This window comes from Protopterus annectens, chromosome 8.part0, assembly GCF_019279795.1.
Source record: "Protopterus annectens isolate FY-2018-M chromosome 8.part0, PAN1.0, whole genome shotgun sequence".
NCBI lineage: Eukaryota > Metazoa > Chordata > Ceratodontiformes > Protopteridae > Protopterus > Protopterus annectens.
This window is the reverse complement of record NC_056741.1, coordinates 1,571,806,703-1,571,827,580: the sequence shown is the minus strand read 5'-3', so window position 1 is coordinate 1,571,827,580 and position 20,878 is coordinate 1,571,806,703. Positions and strand designations below refer to the sequence as shown.

At 36.2% G+C, this 20,878-nt stretch overlaps 1 protein-coding gene across 1 annotated transcript in view; it reads left to right on the top strand.

Annotated features, from left to right (window-relative positions):
• IGSF9B (immunoglobulin superfamily member 9B) overlaps positions 1-20,878 on the top strand; it is a 3,189,659-nt gene that overhangs the window by 1,761,316 nt on the left and 1,407,465 nt on the right. The window contains exon 9 of the mRNA XM_044081131.1: positions 7,755-7,895. Within this exon, the coding sequence (XP_043937066.1) occupies positions 7,755-7,895 (141 nt within the window). The remainder of the gene's footprint in view (positions 1-7,754; positions 7,896-20,878) is intronic.

The following is a 20,878-nucleotide window of genomic DNA, read 5'->3' as shown; positions in this document are numbered from 1 at the left end:
GGGACTTCATCAGAATACACCAGTTGCACATCCCAAAATCATTTATATATACCACAAGAGATCCCAACTAATCCATGACCCACCAATAGAAATGTCTATCCAATCAGATGTGTAATTATTCTCTTTCACTAAGTGCCAGAAGTTCTAAAAATATATTATGTATTAAAAGTGAAAACTTCTCAAAATATGTCTTTACCCACATTTAAACAAATCATAAAGTTATCTCATCAGAACGTTTTTTTTTCATTTTCTAATGAATAAAATCTGCTTAAAGCTCCTTTAACACTGTTGTTGAAATCTCCGTTACTGTTAGAACTGACGGCTTCCCCCTTACTCCTTCCATTCATGGAAGTGGTGTCCTTACATCGTTCAATGTAACCATACACATGCAAGGAATGAGCATCCTGATTGGTGTTGTCAGGGAAACCCCCACAAGCTTCCCTTCAAGCCTCCTTCGATACAGATGACCCGTTCGCTTTCCCAGGAACCTCCAGCTGCTCTTTTTGGGAAAGTAACTCAATCAGCTTTGTGAGTTCTCTCTTGACCGATGCCACATCTTCTTTTATTAGCTCAAGTTCTGACTCCTGTATCACAGTGGATGGCAGGCAAAAATGGTCTAAAGTGTTCACTCTGAGCTCTCCAGTACCCAAAGAAACCAGTAATAACTAAAAAGGTGTAATAACTAAAAAGGTGCAGCATGTAAACCAGGAACAAAACCTCAAACAAAATAAAAAAGCATACTCCAGGGTGAGTCGTAATGGCTAAAATCCACTTTAATCCAAAATACAAACAAGTATTGAATGCTTTCGTCCCTAACACAGTGGGGACTTCATCAGAATGCACCAGTTGCACATCCCAAAATCATTTAAATACACCTACAAGAGATCACAATTGACCCATGATCCACCAATAGAAATGTCTATCCAATCATGCGTTTAATTATTCTCTTTCACTATGTGCCAGAAGTAAAAAAAATATATTATGTCTTAAAAGTGAAAACTTCTAAAAATATATCTTTACCCACATTTAAACAAATCATAAAGTCACCTCATCGAAAAGTTTTCTAAATTTTCTAATGAATAAAATGTGCTTGTACATCTTTGAATATTGTGTATTTGTCGTAACCCAGTTGCGATGAATAAATGCGTTGTATAAACACTCTATAGTTTGTAAAGAATTTACAAAATTTAGTTTTGAGATTATTGAGCAGGTTGTTATGAATCCAAGAGGGGGTGACTGGAAACATTTATTGAGGTGAGTGGAAACATTTACTGAGTAGAAAATGAACTACAGTGGCAGCTTAGGTTAACTGCTCTGTTCCCCCAGTGTTGAACAACTCCCTTTCTGTGACACCAATACTAAAAAAAAGCGGACTGGCTGTAGTGTTCAATACCGGGTATTCATTCTCTCAGCTGGGTTATGACAAATAGACAATATTCACAGATATACAAGCACATTTTATTCATTAGAAAATGTGGAAAACTTTTCGATGAGGTGACTTTATGATTTGTTTAAATGTGGGCAAAGGTACATTTTTAGAAGTTTTCGCTTTTAAGACATAATAGATTTTTTTAACTTTAGGCACTTAGTGAAAGCAAATAATTTATTTATATTGGTGGATTATGGGCCTATTGGGATCTCTTGTGGTATATTTAAATGATTTTGGGATGTGCAACTGGTGTATTCTGATGAAGTTACCACTGTGTTAGGGACGAAAGCGTTCAATACTTGTTTGCTTTTTGTATTAAAGTGCATTTTAACCATTACGACTCTCCGTGGAGTGTGTGTTTTTTATTCTGTTTGAGGTTTTGTTTTTGGTTTACACACTGCACCTTTTTAGTTGTTTATTGTTATCAAACTTCATTTGTCATAGGCTATGAATATATGTTGTAGGTCAGCAGAACTTTGCAACTTTTTTCTTTCATGCCTTTATTGTCTGATTATTTAAAATGTAAATCATTTGGTCAATGAACTGTTATTTGAGTTCTTTATTAACTTGTTTGCTAACTTTGTTCAGGTATTAATATTATATAACGTTCTTCTGAATTACTGTGTTACATGATTTATAGGTAATTTTACACGGTGCATTGAGTATTTTTCTTCACTTAGTATATCACAGCTTGTCTCCAAGCAGTTCCACTATAAATGAGTCTGCCACATGGGCATGTGTTCTTAAATAAGTGCTATATAAATACATGAGTACTACATTTAAATACAGAAGAAACCTTAGACATGCTGGTAAAGTTTCAGCACATTTTAAATTCTTCTTAATGTTCATATTCTTAAAATACCTGAGAGTAATGCTTAAAAATAGATAAATCATTGTCATAAAAAGTTCATAGCTGAACAAATTCAGCTTGCAGAGCTGTCTCAGAACTCCCGCAGAGACACAGTAACTAATTGACAGAACAAATTAACCTATGACAGAATGTTGGCATAAAGGACATTTTAGAAAGTTGTATTCAAGATCAGTAACTGCCCTTGTGCTGAATGGTCTTGAGAAGCAGTCAGTATTTAAGGCAAGAATAACTTTAATAGGGTATAGTAAGAGAAGTGAAGTCATGATTACTGAAATCCAACTTCCTGATTGCAACTTATCACTCACTGCTAGTCGCGTACCTCAGCAGTAATAAATAACAAAAATATACTTTGCTCTTTTGCAGGGGGGGGCTGCTCTCCCAGTGTGTTGGCTCTGTTCCTGTACTCTTAAAAACCTGCTCTCTTTAAATAATGTAATCACACTAGCTGATGGTAATGTGACATACTTGTCATGTGACCATCTTAGACCATACTTATCTTGTCATGTGACCAGCTTAGTTCCTTGCACATGTATCTAGTAAATGCAGAGCATTCACTACCTAGGCTTTAGCATTTGCATGATTCCACCAACATATTCTGTCATCATCTGAATAGTTTAGTATTCTCCCACCCAAACTTTTGTTGTGTTTGGGAGTATATAAAGCTAGCTGATACACAGATGGATATAAGCAATTTACCTATCGTAATAGTGAGTTCCACGACTGGTGATAATATAGAAAAATATGCTCCTCTGTGTAGCTGATATTGTTCAAGGATGAAAATATAAGAACTGTGAAGAAGTGAGGACAGCTGGATTTTTTTGTTAAGAAGTTCAGAAGTATATCTGGAAAATAAACGTCCTGTTCTAACAGGATTGGGATATAACTAAAGAGACCTTAGTAGTAAAAAGCAGGAGAGAGTATTTCTGTTAAAGATTGATGCTTAGGTGACTAAACCAGAAACACCAAAATCTACAAAATTCCAAATGTACAAAAAAAACCCTCCAATCCCTCACTCGCATCGCTCAGAAAGTTACTGTTTGTCGTTTTTGCATTTAGTTACTTGTAACACATTGCACTCAAGTTACCTGGCACTTGCTCACTAAAGCAATTATATAAGTCAGCACTAAAAATTAAAAGCACTACACCCTCACTCCCCACTGGCCCTTGTTTTCAATTAAGGATTTCCCAATATTATTCTAGCATGTCCAAAGGTCAGTTGTCAATCTCCTCTCCGGTCCAGCTGGTGAATCTGGGAATCTTGAGGCAATGTTATAACTGCCTCATGTACACAGACAACCCTCTCCTCCTCCCACATAACACAAATACTTGCGAGAGATGCAGCTATTTAGCCAAACTGGAGGCTGAGCTCTCTCAACTCAGGACTGGCAAGACCAGACAGGAGGAGAAGGCAACTACACACACCACAAAACCAGCCTCACATAATGCTACCACTCCACTGAATCAAACACATAAACACACAAAGACATACTCGGAGGCTCTGAGTAAAATTTACCTAAACAGCAGAGGCCTCCAAAGCAGACACCCAAACAACTGCTACCTCAAGACACCCCACAAGCAAGACATAAACCACAAAAGCAGTGTGCAAAGCAGTCACAGCCCTTAAGGCCAAATACAACACCAAACATACTTGTCATAGGTGACTCCATAGTCAGACACACTGGCGTCCCACTCACCAGGCTGAACAAGGAGAGGGTCACAGTAAGCTGCCTATCGGGCGCTAGAATCCGCCACATAACACAAGCACTCGGGTCACTCCATGGCAAGTACAAATATGACACAGTCATTGTCCATGCTGGTGTGAACGACCTGAGACGTACCTCCCTGGACTACATGAAAAGAGACATAGAGGAGCTCTCTGATTATGTAGCCCAGGCAGGTATGACCCTAACCCTGAGCAGTATCCTTCCTTCACCAAGAATGATGCCACAATATAGAGACAAGATGATCAGCTTTAACAATTGGCTTAATGTCTGGTGTCATTCAAAGGGGATCCAGTGTCTGTCTGCCTGGGATGACATGCTTGACAAGCCACGCTGCTTCAAGGGACGGCTTGCACCTGTCACCCTGGGATTCGGATATTGGCTAAGGCTCTTGCCACCCCATAGTGCCTTTTTAGGCAAGGCTCAAATTCTAAACCTACCACCCTAGAAAACAAAATGGGAAGAAACTGAGGGTAATGCTGCTCAATGCCAGAAGTCTAAATCTCAAAATGCACGCACTCGAGGCCCTTCTCAGTATGGAGAACATCGATGTCTGTGCTGTAACTGAAACCTGGTTCAAGGCTCCTGAGAGCACCCGGCACTATTAGGTTTTACCTCATATCATGCGTTCGGCCCCAAAACCCGGACCACACCACAAAAGGAGGGTGTATCCATATTCATAAAGGATACTCACACCTCCAGGTTGGTGGCAACGCAAGCTTCGAAACCATCCAGGTGCAACTAACCATAGGCAAAACTGCTCTACAAATTGTAGCATGCTACAAGCCACCCTCTCAAACTCAGGAACCCCACACAGCCTTCCTGAAGACACTGGAGGGTATAAATGTATCTCCAAACACCATCATATTGGGTGACTTCAACTACCCGAATATAGACTGGGAACATTACTCAAGCCCTAACTTTCTAGCCCAATGGTTCCTGGAGTTCATAAATTCAAATGCCATGGAACAGCTAGTCACTGTTCCCACGAGAGGAGAAAATATACTAGATCTCATTGTCACAAACATGGGGACAAAATGCTCCACACTCGAAGTATATCCCTCATTGGTGAGATCTGATCATAAACTAATCTCACTGGAAATCCACATTCCGCCCCCCCCCCAAGCAAAAAAGACCATAGTGAAGAACTTCTCTAAAGCAAACTTCACAATACTCAAGACTGGTGTGGTATCCTTCAAGGCCCCTGAGCCAGAGGAAACCACAACCCAAGCTGCGGAAGCCCTTACAAATGCCTTCTATGAACACCTCCAGGACTGCATGGATCAGGCAATCCCAAATAAAACCAAGACTCTTTCCACAAAGGGCAACGTCCAGTCTGGTGGACCCCAGCCATTAACAAACTTTACAATAAGAGGAGAAAGCTATTACATGATAGAACAAAATCCATAAAAGGGAAGTCACCCCTGATCATTATTAGTAAAAAAATACGAGCACTCATAAAATCAACTAAGGCCAATTTTGAGAGAAAAATTGCCATGGATTCAAAGGACAATCATAAGGCCTTTTTCAGCTATGTTAGGAACCTGGGTGGAAACTCCCAGATATGCTCAGAATTAGTCCAAAATGATACAAAATCACTGAACCCACAGACATTGCCAACATACTGGCAGACAGGTTCAGTGCAAACTTCACCCCTCTCCCCTAAAGGAGAGATAACTATCCCAGCCGAGTGTAGCCTCCCGGACATCTCAAATGCGCAGGTGAAAGCTGCTCTCTCTAAAGCTAAAAACACAGCATCAATGGGACCGGATGGTGTCCCCGGCTGTGTGCTACACGAGCTAAATGAGGAATTAAACCCGCACATAAGGCAGCTGTTTAATCTCAGCCTTACCACAGGATACGTGCCCAAGGAGTGGCGTACGGCAACTGTTGTCCCACTCCACAAAGGCGGTGCCTCTACGGACCCTGGTAATTACCGCCCCATAAGCTTAACAAGTCTAGTCTGCAAAGCTATGGAGAGGATCATAATGGAGCTCATAAACAAAGATATAGGGGACTTGCAGACATTGGACCCGACCCAGTTTGGCTTTGTCAAGGGAAGATCATGCCTTTTGAACTTTGTTGACTTCTTCGAAACAGTCACCAAGGCCATTGATGAGGGAAAGGCAGTCCATACAGCCTACCTTGACCTTGCAAAGGCTTTCGACACAATACCCCACTCGGGTATTGTAGAAAAACTTACCAGCTTAAATGTAAACCCATATGTCACAAGATGGGTTGCAAACTGGCTTAAGGACAGAACCCACAGGGTTAGAGTTGCTGGCGCTGTGTCAGACTCCAAGCCGGTCACAAGTGGTGTCCCACAGGGCTCGGTCCTTGGCCCCTATTGTTTGGCATCTACTTCTCAGAAGTACAGGCCAACATGGGAGGACTTTGGCTGACAAAGTTTGCAGACGACTGCAAACTGGGCGCCATAGTGGAAAGTGCATCGGACACGGATATCCTTCAGAAGGGACTCACGGAAACAGATAGCTGGTGCCAGAGCCATGGCCTGAAGTTAAATGCCAAAAATGTATAGTCATACCCTTCGGGAAAAACAAGGTAACCCCAAGCTACCATATAGGTGGCAATCCACTAAGCACAGAAGAGGTTATCAGGGACCTGGGGACCCAGGTTGACAGTGGCCTTTCTTTTGACACTCACATTGCTAAAGTGGTTAGAAAGACCTTCTACATTGCCCACCTGATCATGAAGGGATTCACATCCAGATCTAGTGAGGTCATTGTTCCCCTGTACTCTTCACTTATCAGACCAATGATCGAGTACAATGCCCCATTCGGGATGTATCTCACCCGACATCTGCAGCAATTGGAGAGACCCCAAAAGTTCCTCACCAAAAGGATAAAGGGACTCCAAAATCTGTCATATGCTGCCAGATTGAAGAAACTCCAGCTCTATTCAGTCGCATACCGTCTGCTCAGAGGTGACATGTGCCTGACATACAAGGCCATGTCCAACCCGGAATTAATGGACATGCTCCACCTCAAAAAATCCAAATCCACCAAAACCACTAGAGCAAGCGACTTAAACCTTAGCACGGATATAAATAGGACGTGCTGGAGGGATAGATTTATCACTCAGAGACTCCCTAATCTGTGGAATAAAATCCCGGTCCATGTGAGGCAGAGCACCTCGCTGACTCTGTTCAAGAGAAATCTAGACCTGTGGATGGGAGATCGTAGGTTTACCCCAGGAATCATCTCTGTGTCACTGCTGGACAGAGGCACAACAAACTAATGGGCACAGTATTTTTTCATATAAGGGGTGGCGTAAGCCACAATAATTTGGGCTAGGCTTATAAATGCCTTAGGGCAGATAGCCTAGTATAAACCTATGAACCTATGAACCTATAAACATACTCAGCCTGAGAAATTATCACAGGGTGGAGGCTATACTTCATTTAACAGAGAGTTTCAGTCTGCTGAAGGTTGGTTATTGCTTTCAGTTTCTTCTGAATTGGCTAAAGCAGAATTGGTATCCAACCCCCAAAAAACATTTTATACAAATATCTTGAGTATTTTGTTTATTTCTGACTGTGTAATCAATGCAAGTTTATTGAAGTGACTGAGGGATTCAGGAAGAAGGCATCTAAAACAGTTTGCAATCTTACTAGAAACTGTACAAAGATATTTTTTAAATGTTGTTAGCATGTAGACATTCTAATACTGAGACTTATTACAGTTGCTGTTGTTTCTGTCACTTTGCCTTGCAGTATTCTGGCTGGAGTATGCTGGAAGATGGGTCCGTCCGAATTGAGGAGGCAACAGAGGAAGCTCTCGGCACTTATACCTGTGTGCCTTACAATGCTCTGGGTACGATGGGACAGTCTCCCCCGGCCCGACTGGTGCTTAAGGTACTTCATTTTTGCTCTCATTTAGGCATTTTGAATCCTTCCTTGTAAATCATCATAGTTCTATAGCATGGATTCAATGTTTTCTTTATTGTTATTAAGTTTAATCTTCATATGCATTATTTTTCCACCACTATCTATAGTTTTAATTCTTTTCAATTTTAAATACCTTGTTTTTTTCTCTAAAGTAATGCTAAATACTTTTAGTATTCTTGAGCTCTGAGTTTGTATTTTGTACATGAAAAAAGTTTTCTTAAGAAAAATAGTATGCCGTTCCATATATCACATTTCAGTGAAGTGTAAATACCAACAAGAGTCAGTTTAAGGAGGAATGGCTGACTTGACATTTGCAATAGTTCCCTTAGTAAATACTGATACTTTATGTACCCCAAATTCTAAATTATTCGTTTTGTAGTACTGTCTACAAACAAATGTCTATGTAATGAATGTATGAATTTGATTCCCATTGAGGCCTCAGTTTTAAAAGATTTTATAGACCCTTATCAGGTCTCCTCTATGCAAATGATTTGGTATAATATTTCTGCAGCCATTCAGATTTCATTTATTTCCTTTGTACACTAGACACAAAATCCTAATCTATATTCTGTCTGGAATCTAAGAATTATTTTATTTAATGGGATCAACAAGCTTTCATGCCTGCATGAAACTGCCCTTAAAGTGTCTTTAAGATGGAAATGGCATTTATGTCAAAACGTAAGTCATTTTTTGTATTAATTCTCAAATCTCTGAGCTATGTATTCCCCCCATGTACATAATTTCACACTTTTGCAATTGAATGGAGTAGAATTGTAGTAGGCACCTCCCTAGTAACTGAAGCACTGTTCTTGATTTCAACACAAGAATACGGTCATTCGACCACCTTTATTTCTCAAATAGGTATAACCAACTTCAGGACTGTTGTGTGTGTGTGTGTGTGTGTGTGTGTGTGTGTGTGTGTGTGTGTGTGTGTGTGTGTGTGTGTGTGTGTGTGCCTATCAATACAGATAGATTGATCGATAAGTATATAGATATAGATATATATCTGCCTGTCTATGTATAGGCAGAGGGAGAGATAACTGTCATTTCTATAGATAAAAATATATTTTTTTATTATTGCGATTGTAGACGTATCACAAAAGGACCATGTTAGAGTTAAGGATTTGGGAAACAAGACTGGGCATAGCTGAAGACAAAGAGCAACGTTTAAAGGGTGTTAGGGAAGTGGGCTTGCCCAGAGTGGAAAGTCAGAGCTAGTTGAAATGTTAGGGGTCCATAAAGCTGAAGTAGCCCATAACAGATTATGTAGAGATACAGTGGAGTATATATATGTTATTGGGCTACTTAGGATTGTCAGTAGTAGTTAGAGAACTGACGTCATAGAGTCACATTTCTGTATGCCAAATGCATATATTAATGTAAGAAAAAAATTACAATACTCATTACTTTCCGTCTGTAACCCATGCATTTTTGTCTTCTTAAATGTGGATTCCATTGTTTATGATATGAATGTTAGGTTTCAGGAAGGAAGTAAACTTTTTCTTATAGTGGTTTGCAGGATGATTATGCCATTGATTCTCTAAGTAGTAAACAACCCAGATTAATTTCCTGTTTTGAGCACATGGATTTAACTCTGATAATTTAAGAAAAATTATTAAAAATTCACAACACGATCTTAGATACAAACTTAAGAGCTGTTATTTTTGAAACCCTGCAGAAATGCACTTGGCATTTTGAAAGATATAAGTTTCATGTACAAAGTGAGATTTAATACTATCAAGTAAACTAGAAACCATCCAGGTCTGCTTCATGAAATCAAATGCATAAACCTATGTCTGCAAAAGAAATGATGGAGGGAACATTGCTAAGCCTTTTTTGGCACATCCTTTACTAAACTTCATGGCTGTGATACATCACACCAAAGCTTATCAACAGTTTGGAGTTCAAGCATCTGGAAATACATTTCTGTCCTGAAACAGATACTCCCATGAGCCACCCAAGATTGTGGTGCTGGAGACGCTACCCATCAGTTAGAATGAAGGCAAGATTGAACAACTTCACATTAAGAAGTTATGTACTTACCATAATGTTCCATGTGAGTTGTTCTTCTCACCTTCATTATTACAACCCCCCCCCCCACCTACCCCCATCCAATGTCTGGAAGTTCGAGAGGTTCTATCTTAGTTTTGGTTCTCCTGAAGAGTTTCCTTTCACAAGTGGTCTGTGATCTGGGGAATATAGTGGTGTATTGTGGGATAGGGCTTTGGCCTTGAGCTGTTAGAGACCTCGAGCTTTGCAAATAGGCCAACTCGGAGCCGAGAATCGGCTCCGAACCCATCAGTAATAATGAAGGCGAGAAGAACAACTCACATGGAATGCTATGGTAAGTACATAACTTCTTATCTGTGGTTTATCTCCAAAGATAAGACAGTATTACTGATGTCAAAAGCTGTTTTTCTGGGGAGCTTTTATTCTGAAAAATAATTAATTAATGGGCAGTTTTTTTTTTCATGCCACCTTGTAAATGAGGTATCATCTTCTTAAAGACTATTGGCAAATTCTGTTTGCCATATATGAGGTAAATATTAAATAAAAGTGATCACCATAGCTAAGAGTTATAAAAAACTCATAACTCATTCACTTCCATAGTTTCTTTCTTTAAACTTTCATTTATCACCCATATCTCCTTTTGGCATAAAGATATTTTTGGATCTGTCTTCATTAACAAAGTGAGTCACCAATTAATAATAGGATTATTAAAATGCACTATTTTAAGTAACAAAATTACACCAATATTGTTAATCTTCAGTCTTCTGCAGTGGAGAAATTCCCCTTCTATTTTATACCACCTTGTAAATGAGATATCATCTTATTAAGGCTGTTATCATTTTTTGTCATATATGAGGTAAATATCGAATAAAAGTGATCACCATAGTTAAGAGTTATAAAAAAGCTCATAACTCATTCAAGTCTGTAGAATCTTTCTTTATACTTTCATTTAACCCCCATATCTCTTTTGGCATGAAGATATTTTTGGACCTATCTTCATTAACAAAGTGATTCACATTAATAATAGAAGCATTAGAATGCACAAGTTGTAAGTAACAAAATTATACCGATATTGTTAATCTTCAGTGTTCTGCAGTGGAGAAATTAACCACTGAATTCCCCTTTTATTCATATGTTCAGATCTGCATTTATATGTTTATAACTGAGAGACCTGCATGTTATTGTCAATGTCCAGCTAAATACCATATACTAGAAATATTGCTAGGTATTTGCTAGAAATTAAGAATATATGAAATATTTCCACATATATATATATATATATATATATATATATATACACACACACACACACACACACACACACACACACACACACACACGTATTATTTCTAAAACCAAGTGACTTACAAACTGTTGCATGGTGTCAGATGGTCAATGGGAACTGTAGTCTAAGTTGGATATCTTGAAAGATACTCATAGTTATTTATACAGATGATTTTTCAAATAAACACAATTGTTCATATATCCATAAATATCTTAGTAAATATGCCCTCAGAGAGGAAGTATTTGCTGTCTTGTGGAAAAATTATGTATATCTAGGAAATGTAAGTTGACAGTATACATCTAGTCACTTTAGATTCCAAGATATGACAAAACAAAAATATAATTCTGGGTTTGTGTGCATTATAATATATTATAGAACTGATGTAAAGACTATAAATGCAGTGACTGTTAGCAATGAAATGAGTATGCCTTTTGTTCATACAGATGTGGTTATGAATTTGATGTAAAATACTTTTGTTGATGTTGAGATAGTTAAAGAAATATGATATATATATATATATATATATGTGTGTATATTTGCATATTTAATGTACGAATAAATGTAAATATTGATAAAGCTATCAGAGTAAATTTTATCCAGAAAGGAAAATGCTTTTGTCTGATACTACTGAGTACCATTGTTATTAACAAATTAATAAACTATGTCATATATTTATAATAATTCAGGAAAATGATTCACATGTTCTGTATTACTAACTACTCAGTATGGCTCAGTGGCTACTTCTAACCTGTATATTGACTAGTCATAAGATGCTGCTCCACAATGCTTTCAAGTGACAATGCCTGGGATATTGGCAGAAATATGATTTGTTCATACATCTATGTTTTATTGATAAGTATAAATATTGCAAGTTGATGGTAATTAGTAATGAGGTATCATTGAGAAATTTTCCATTGTTATGTACATACCTCTTGACCTCACAGCAGAAGAAATCTAGACAAAGCCTAAAATAATGTGAAGGCAAAGGTCTCAAATATAGGGACACATTTTAAATACTATTCTTATAAACTTAGAAAGTTGCCAGAATAACAGAATTTGTGTTAGTATGCATTTTCTGAAGGATATGAAGGGTGAAGCTGAAATGTATGTCATTATTTAGTGACTTCAATCCTCAGTGATTTAACAGAAAACCATACATTTTATGAGGAATAGACAAAAAACTATAAGACAAACATCTGGATGATTGAGGGGTATGTAAGCTTCAATTTGATACCATGATATCTCTTATAAATGTCTTCAAGAGGCTAACATAAATGCTGATATTGCATATCTTCATAATTTGGATTGTGAATAAATCACACCTTCTCATTTAGTGACCACCCCATTTGGGACAGCTGGCAGTCTTGTCCCCTGTGCTGCTCTAACCTGTGAAATGCTATCTCACAATGCTAGTAAATGGACAGTGCCTAACTTGTTTGCATAAATATTACATTTATATATTTTTGCACAGTTTATTGCTAAAGAAGTACATATATTTGTGAAGCAGTAGGAGTTGTGCAACAGGTATCAGTTTGATGTTTCTCAGCATTATGTAAGATTTCATTTGATACCACAGAAACTTCTTCTAGGGAATGTTATTAACATAAATATTACTAACTATGAGATGCTGTGGTGGCACAATGGTTAGTGTTGTTGCCTCACAGCAAGAGCTTCGCTGGTTCGATTCACGGCTGGAGTGCCTTCTGTGCGGAGTCTGCATGTCCTCCCCTCGGTCGAGTGAATTTAAAGACATGCAGGTAGGTGATTGCATGTGTGGGTGTGCCTTCTTTGAAGGTTCGGCACAGGACTGGCAACTCAAAACTGTAAAAATTCACTGCCAATCATTAGTGGACCGGAGTTCCGCTGTGGTCACCCCTAACCGGGAAAAGCCAAAAGACAGTTTATTGTACATATTCAAATATTAACACTGCACATATTAATTGGACTGTATCAAAATAAATTAAACTAAAGCTAGAGCTGTGGGGAAGAGCCCAAACAGCTCAGCTGACCTGGGTTTGATTAACGACTCAGCCAGCTGAGGTGCTGGCAGGAAGGGAGAGGAGTGTCTACACTGAGGGGAGTGTGGCAGGCAGGGGTGGGACATCTACACTTTGGGTGGGTGTTCATCTTGGTACTCCTGAGGGGAGGCATGGTCTATAAAAAGAAGAGCAACCCTTGGATGGGTTCTGGGATGAATATGGGCAAGAGTGTAGATCATAACACAAATATCCCTCCCTGAATAGAAGCAGTTGTTGGCAAGACCCACAGGATGCCCTTAGGTTACATATAGTTCCCATCCAGGATTAGTGATAGTCCAGGGGATGGAAGGAAGAGTTGGAACACCTGGCACTGGATTGGAGAACTGGGGTAGTAACCAGAAGGTATGAAACAGGGGATGCAGTATAAAAAAAATAATTAAATATATTGCACTGTCTTACTTACCATCCATTTGACTCAGGACTCATTTCTGACCTGTGTGCAGACTAGTCTTGTAAAATGTTTTTCCATATTGCATCCAAGTGGACACTATCTACGATATTTACAGAAATACATTAGAAATATTTTGTTGGTAAGTAAGCATAAATGTCTGCACAATTGTCATAGTTTGGTACCAAGCATCAATGGTAGGTTTTCTACTGTGATATAAGTTTTCATTTGCTGCCATAAAGTACCATATAAACTCCTTTTGGTTTAAATTATTAACAGAGATATTCCATAATTTGCATGAAAATTAATTATAGCACCTAATTTACTGACCTTCCATTTTGGTCAGCTGCTGAATGATGTGCTGATGGGGTTGTGAAATGTTCTATATTACTTCCAAGTAGACACTTGATATTTAAATAAATACATAAAATATTACATCAGCTTAAGGCTGCACATATAATTTCATGTCCAACACAAATCTTACATGAAAAAAATATAAAACAAAAAACAAGGAAAATATGGCTGGCCTTCACTAACATATCCAAGATTTTAAGAATTATAGACTATCTTCCAGAATGTAGTCCTTCATCCTCAAGTCCAGTCTGCCCACTCCAGCTCACAGTATGTTTTGAGACAGCATAAAAAAACTCTTAAAAATAAACCTTTACTGTTAAGACACTCCTTTTTTTTCTTACTCAGATGATTTTTATTTTAAATTTGCCATAAACAATAAATGAAAACTTATCATGGTTTACAATCAAGTTAGATAATTATTAACTATATACAAATTTACATTTAGCCTGACATTTTAAAACTTGTGTGATAACAAATTACTCAGATGTAGTTTAATTAAAGTTAAATAGTACTTGCTTCATGAGGAGGTTAGATCCATTTGCAAAGTATCAATCAAAGTTAGAACTTTTTTTCCAAGGGTTTTTAGTTAATGGTCTAGGAAACAGTCTTAATTCTTTGGTTTTTATTTCCATTAAGGCTGTCCTCTTCAATAGACATATGAAATCTTCTTTGCTAGGAGCTGTGGTATAATTCCATCTCTTTGTTATGCATTTCCTAGCTATAGCTAGTATAGTCCAAAGTAAATGAAGGTCAGTCTTATTTGAAGAATAAGCATTATCAGTTATATTCAGTAATAACAAAACCTTGGTCATGACAAAATTATCTGTATAAATCACCTGCAAGAAATTGTTAATGCTTTCTCAAAAGGGTTAAATTTTTATACAATCGTAGAAAATGTGAGACCAATCAGCTTTATTATACTGTTGACATCTCCAGCATAACCCATCATTAGAAGGATTGATTTTTGAAATGTTATCAGGGGTTAAAAAGGATCTATGAAGGAATTTCCAGGTAAATATTATCCAATAATGAGAACAAGAAGTTAATTTTACTGAGAGAAGTACATTAGATTTATTTTCTGAGGTTAACTGCATCATATATTCTTTAGTAATATATTGCCAATATGCTGGTTTAGGTTGTGTTTTGTATTTTTTTATTAGATTATATAAATATGAAGTACTATTTTCCAATTTCTTATTATTATATAAAATTTCAAACAGTCTGGATATAAAATTTGGTGTATTTGAAAAAGAATAATTATTTATTATCCTACATAGATCCTTGGAGTACGTCAATATATTCTGAAGCATTAACAATTCATGAGAATTAACTTTGTAAGTTGACATCATATATTGTAAATCCCATACTTTCTGATTTGTTTAGACAGTGTAACCAACAGATTACGTTTTTCTGTTCCCAAGAGTGGAATATATCTCTATGAATTCTATCTGGAAAGGTTTTAGTAATGCTGAAGGGAATTAATGTTGCAAACCAAAGCTTTAAGTCCATATTCATGTTTATAAATTTCCTAAAATAGTCAAATAAATGATTTATTAAATTTGTCCTAGTTAGTTTAGTTATATTGTATTGATAATTTAAGGTCAGTGAGTACCTAATATATTGTCCTTGTCTAGAAAAGTAGAATTTTTAAGTGAATTATTTTCATTTATTATTATAGTTGTATGTAACAATTTCCAATTGGACATATAATTTGGATTGATCCATTCAACCACAGTTTTAAGTAAAGTTGCTCTTATATAAGATTCAATATCTGGGAAATTTATTCCTCCCTGGTCCCATTGTCTGATATGATGGGTATATGCAATTTTGTTTCTTTTAGGAAACCACAGAAATCTTAGCAATATTGATGTTATTTTCTTAAGGTAAGTTTTCTCAGGAATAAACAAAGTGGCTTGTACAACATACAAAATTTTAGGGAGAAGAATCATTTTAATTAACTGTAATCTATCTTCAAAAACTATAAATAACTTATTATATTTACCCACTAGAGAGTCTGTTGTAGCTATGATCCTTCTATAATTAATATTCAATATATCTTGAATATTTTCACACAAGTCTATCCCTAAATATTTTATTGTTGAGACATGTTCTCCTATGATATGATTCTTATCTAGTTGAAAATCTTTTTTTTATTTAATAATAAGTACTTAGACTTTTGTTTATTAAATCGGAGTCCTGAAATCTTATGAAATTTCTTTATCAGATTATCTAATTCAACTAATGTTTCTTTTGAATTCAATAGTGTAAGAAGTATGTTGTCAGCAAAGAGCATGATCTTGGAGTTATATTGACCAAATATATTTATTCCTTTTATCTTTGGATTGTTTTGTATTACTATTGCCAATAGTTCTATAGCTAATGCAAATAAAATGGGAGACATAGGGCATCCTTGTTTAGTACCTCTCGTAACTTGTATAGCTTCTGAGGTAAAGGGTCCTAATTTAACATAGGTTAAATTGTTTTCATAAACCTTTTTAATAAATGTAATGAAGGAGATTGGAAATTTATAAGCTTCTAAGATTTTAATTAAATAATCCCAGTTCAAGGAATCAAAATCTTTCAAAATATCTAGTCCAATTATTAAGGTTTCTATATTTTCTTTGTTTAAATAATCAATTAATGTCAATATTCTTTTAATGTTATCATGTGGATGTCTATTTTGAATAAACCCAATTTGGTCATAGTTGATAATTTCATTTATATGATTTTTTTTAACCAGTATAGACATAAATATTTTATAATCATTATTTAATAATGAAATTGGCCTATATTAGCTGCATTGACTATCATCCTTGTTTTCTTTTAAAATGGGTATGATTAAGGAGTATCTCCATGAAGGAGGAATTAATGCATGAGTTTGAATTTCAATAAATGTTATATGTAGTAATGAGGTTATATTTTTGGGGAATAGTTTGTAAATTTCTGTGATTAAGCCATCCATTCGGGAGATTTACTAGTTTTACTTTCTTTGATTGTATCTATGACTTCTTTGTGCGTAATGGATTTTTGTAATTCATTTTGTAAACTTTCAGGGATTGGTTTAATATTTGAAAACACATTTTCTAAAAGGAGATGTTCTGGCAAATTATTGTTATTTTTAAAATGATTTTTGAAATGATACTTGAAAGCATCTAGAATATCTCCTATTTCCGAAACTTTCTTACCTTTTTCTTCATGTAGTATATTAACAATAGTATTAGCTTTAGATTGCATTTTAACTTTAACAGCTAAGTTATGCAAGTGTTTTGGAGAGGTGGCATAAGAATTTATTTTTAACCTCTCCATGGCTAAATTACTTTTGTGATTTAAGATTTCAATATATCTTTTATTTAAGTCTTCTATTGTCTTCTTATTCTCTAGCAGTAAGTAGCCTTTCGTTTGACACTCATGTTGCTAAAGTAGTTAGGAAAACCTTCTATATCACCCACCTGATCATGAAGGGATTCACATCTAGATCAAGGGAGGTCATCGTCCCCCTGTACTCATCACTCATTAGACCTATGATTGAGTACAATGCCCTGTTCGGAATGTATCTGACCAGACACCTGCTGCAGCTTGAAAGGCCCCAAAAGTTCCTCACCAAAAGGATAAAGGGTCTCAAAAATATGTCTTATGCTGCTTGACTGAAAGAACTCCAGCTCTATTCAGTTTCATACCGCTTGCTTAGAGGTGACCTGTGCCTGACATATAAGGCCATGTCAAACCCAGATTTGATGAATATGCTTCACCTCAAAAAATCTAGATCCCTCAGAACCACAAGGGCGGGAGACTTAAACCTTGACACGGTTATAAATAGAACGTGCTGGAGGGACAGATTCATCACCCAGAGACTCCCTATGCTGTGGAACAAAATCCCGGTACATGTGAGGCAGAGCACCTCTCTGGCCTTGTTCAAGAGGAATCTTGACCAATGGATGGGAGATTGCAGATATACCCCAGGGATTACTTCAGTGTCACTGCTTGACAGAGGCACAGCAAAATGATAGGCATAGTTTTTATTCAAACTAAAGGGGTGGCGAAAGCCACATAACTATGGGCTAGGCTTATAAATGCCCTTGGGCAGATAGCCTAGTATGAACCTATGAACCTATGAACCTATGAATAAATTAGGAGATTTTTTAGATTTAAATAATGTGAGCTTCCTTTGTAGTTCCTGAAGTTCTAATTCCCATTCCTTGATTTTATTTTTATACCAAGCAATCATTTTTCCATAGATATAAGCTTTTAATGAATCCCATACCATTACTATATTCGCTTACGAGTTGTAGTTTACATCTACAAAGAAACTGAGTTAATTCACTAACCATTGCTTAAATTCTTTATTTTTTGTAATATATGAAGGAATTCTAGTAAGAGAAGCAAGTGATTTAAAATTTATTTGCACTTTTAGTACTAGAGAATTATGATCTGAGAGGGGGCAAGGAATTATTGTAAAGGAAGTAATTTTTGTTTGAAGATCCTGGGAAATATATATCTTATCAATTTTGGTTTGGGTACCATATAAATAATCTTGATGGGAGAATACCAAGGAATTACTATCTATAACATTAAAGGTATCTTTTAATTTTAAGGATTCGGTCCATTTTTTTTAGTAATTTTGCAGTAGCTGTTAGACGTGGAGATTTTTTATTAGTAGTTTCAGACATATCAGTAATACAATTAAAGTCCCCCTCTATTATTAAATTACCTTTAAATATGCTTATAATTTGATCTAAATGCTTTTTGACTGTCTCCATCCCAATACCCGGAAACCAATATAGGTTTACTAGTGTCCACAACCTGTTACTAAACTTCAGAATGACTATAGCTATAAGGCCCTCATTGTCTATATATTTATGTATTATTTCATGATTTAATAAATTGTTTTTCCATAGAATTATTAGCCCCCTCTTCTTTGTTTTAAAATTGGAACATGCTAAGATCTTGAACTCACTTGGGTTCCATGTGAAATTATCATTGCTCTTGAAATGTGTTTCCTGTAAAAAAATTATTTGTGATCTATTTAAGTTTAGATATCTTAGTAAGTTAGATTTTTTATTTGGACTATTTAGACCATTAATGTTTAACGATAATATAGAAAGGTCCATATCAAATTATTTTGAGGAAATATTTAAAGGTGTTATTGACTTTACCTGAAATCATCCCCTCCTTAAAAAATAAAGTATTATTGATTAGTACATAATCAATTAGCTCAGTGAAGCATGTTATCACTAAGGTACTCAATAAGTATACTTCAGGCTCGGTAAAAATAATGAACAATTTAAAACTAAAATAAATACTAAAGTTAAAGTAATGAGCTCATTAATCCCTTCCCACCATGGAATGAAACACATTCCTAGTCCAACAGATTGAAACATCTGGTGAACTATCACTCTAACTTCCTTTTCCCATTCCTTTGAGCTCCATATATACTGTAAATAATCAAGAAGTCTAACAAACAACTATTATTGCGATTTAAAAACATTTGGTTATAGAAGGCATTGTTTAATATGAATTAACTAGTATATCATTACGATCTAAACATAGAAAACAAATGCAGTTGAATTATACTAATTATTAACTTATTCAGCTCATTGCATCAACATAACTTTCCATATTGGATATGAATTCACTTGTTTAAACACACAGACATTTTAATCCTTAATCACAAGGCTTGCAAGCAATAACATAAATTAAAAAAGAATATCACATCTTCTAATATATAAACATATGCTTTCAATAACTGTTCATCAGATTTAAAAGAGACTATATAATTACCTTATAATCTGAATATAGACTTAATCATATTATATTTCAGCTAATAGCTATAGTAATACTTTAGAAAGGCAGTCAAAAAAATGCATATGTTTAAATTATCTAAGTGGTGTAAAGCATAGTAGTTTCTATGAATGTGTTGATCAGGTACTTATATCATTTTAGTTTCTTGGTTTACTTTAATAATGGTTTTGTTAAAATATGGTTCAAACAACAATCAGATTTAATTTTATATTCTCTTGTGCGGGGTATAACTAGATAAGGGAAATCTAGCTTGTTTCCTAAAGTGAGTTGTGAACGTGCTTCTGTAGGGTACGAGTATACCAACAACCAATCAAAACTTTATCTACTCATTGCTATGACAACATTAAACTACTCTGCAATTATAAAGATAGGAGAAAATGTTTTTCCCTAGCTCGTGCAAACTGCAGTCTAAATAGACTTTTACAAAACTTCATGAGCACTTATTTCCCACACAAACAACTGCCATGAAAACGGAAGAGAGAGAGAAAGAAGAAAAGAAAAAAATAAAGTCTCAAAACACTGACAGTCTCCCTCGCAAGGAGCACACCACTTCTGACCCAAAGACACCAGGGTCAGCTCACATCGTGTCCATTGTACCTTTAACCCCACTCTCTGCATACTATCTGACCTCATACAACACCAATTCACTCGACCGACAGTGCTTCTCCAATCTGACCCGACACAACTGTACATCAGTTCCACATAATCTGCAACTACAACCAACAAAAAACGCACCATTTATTATCAATTCAGAAGGCAAAGTACATCACCAGAATTACAACAGTTCCCAGCCTCTATTCCACAGAGAAATACCACCAATTATCCCCGACAAGTAGAGATCACCAGATACTTCAACAAACCCTGCCCAGAAAATCATTCCACTGTCAGCCAACTTCCCGAAATAGGAACAATCGTCAAGCCATTCCAAGTGACAACTATTTCAGTAATGCAGCCATCTAAGAAACCCAAACCCTACTTTCAGTAACAATTTTTTCCTCTAGCTGCAACAATAGTCCCAGTCCTTGCAGCAAGCACACAATGACAGACAGGACAAGATTTCAAATAGGGCATAACC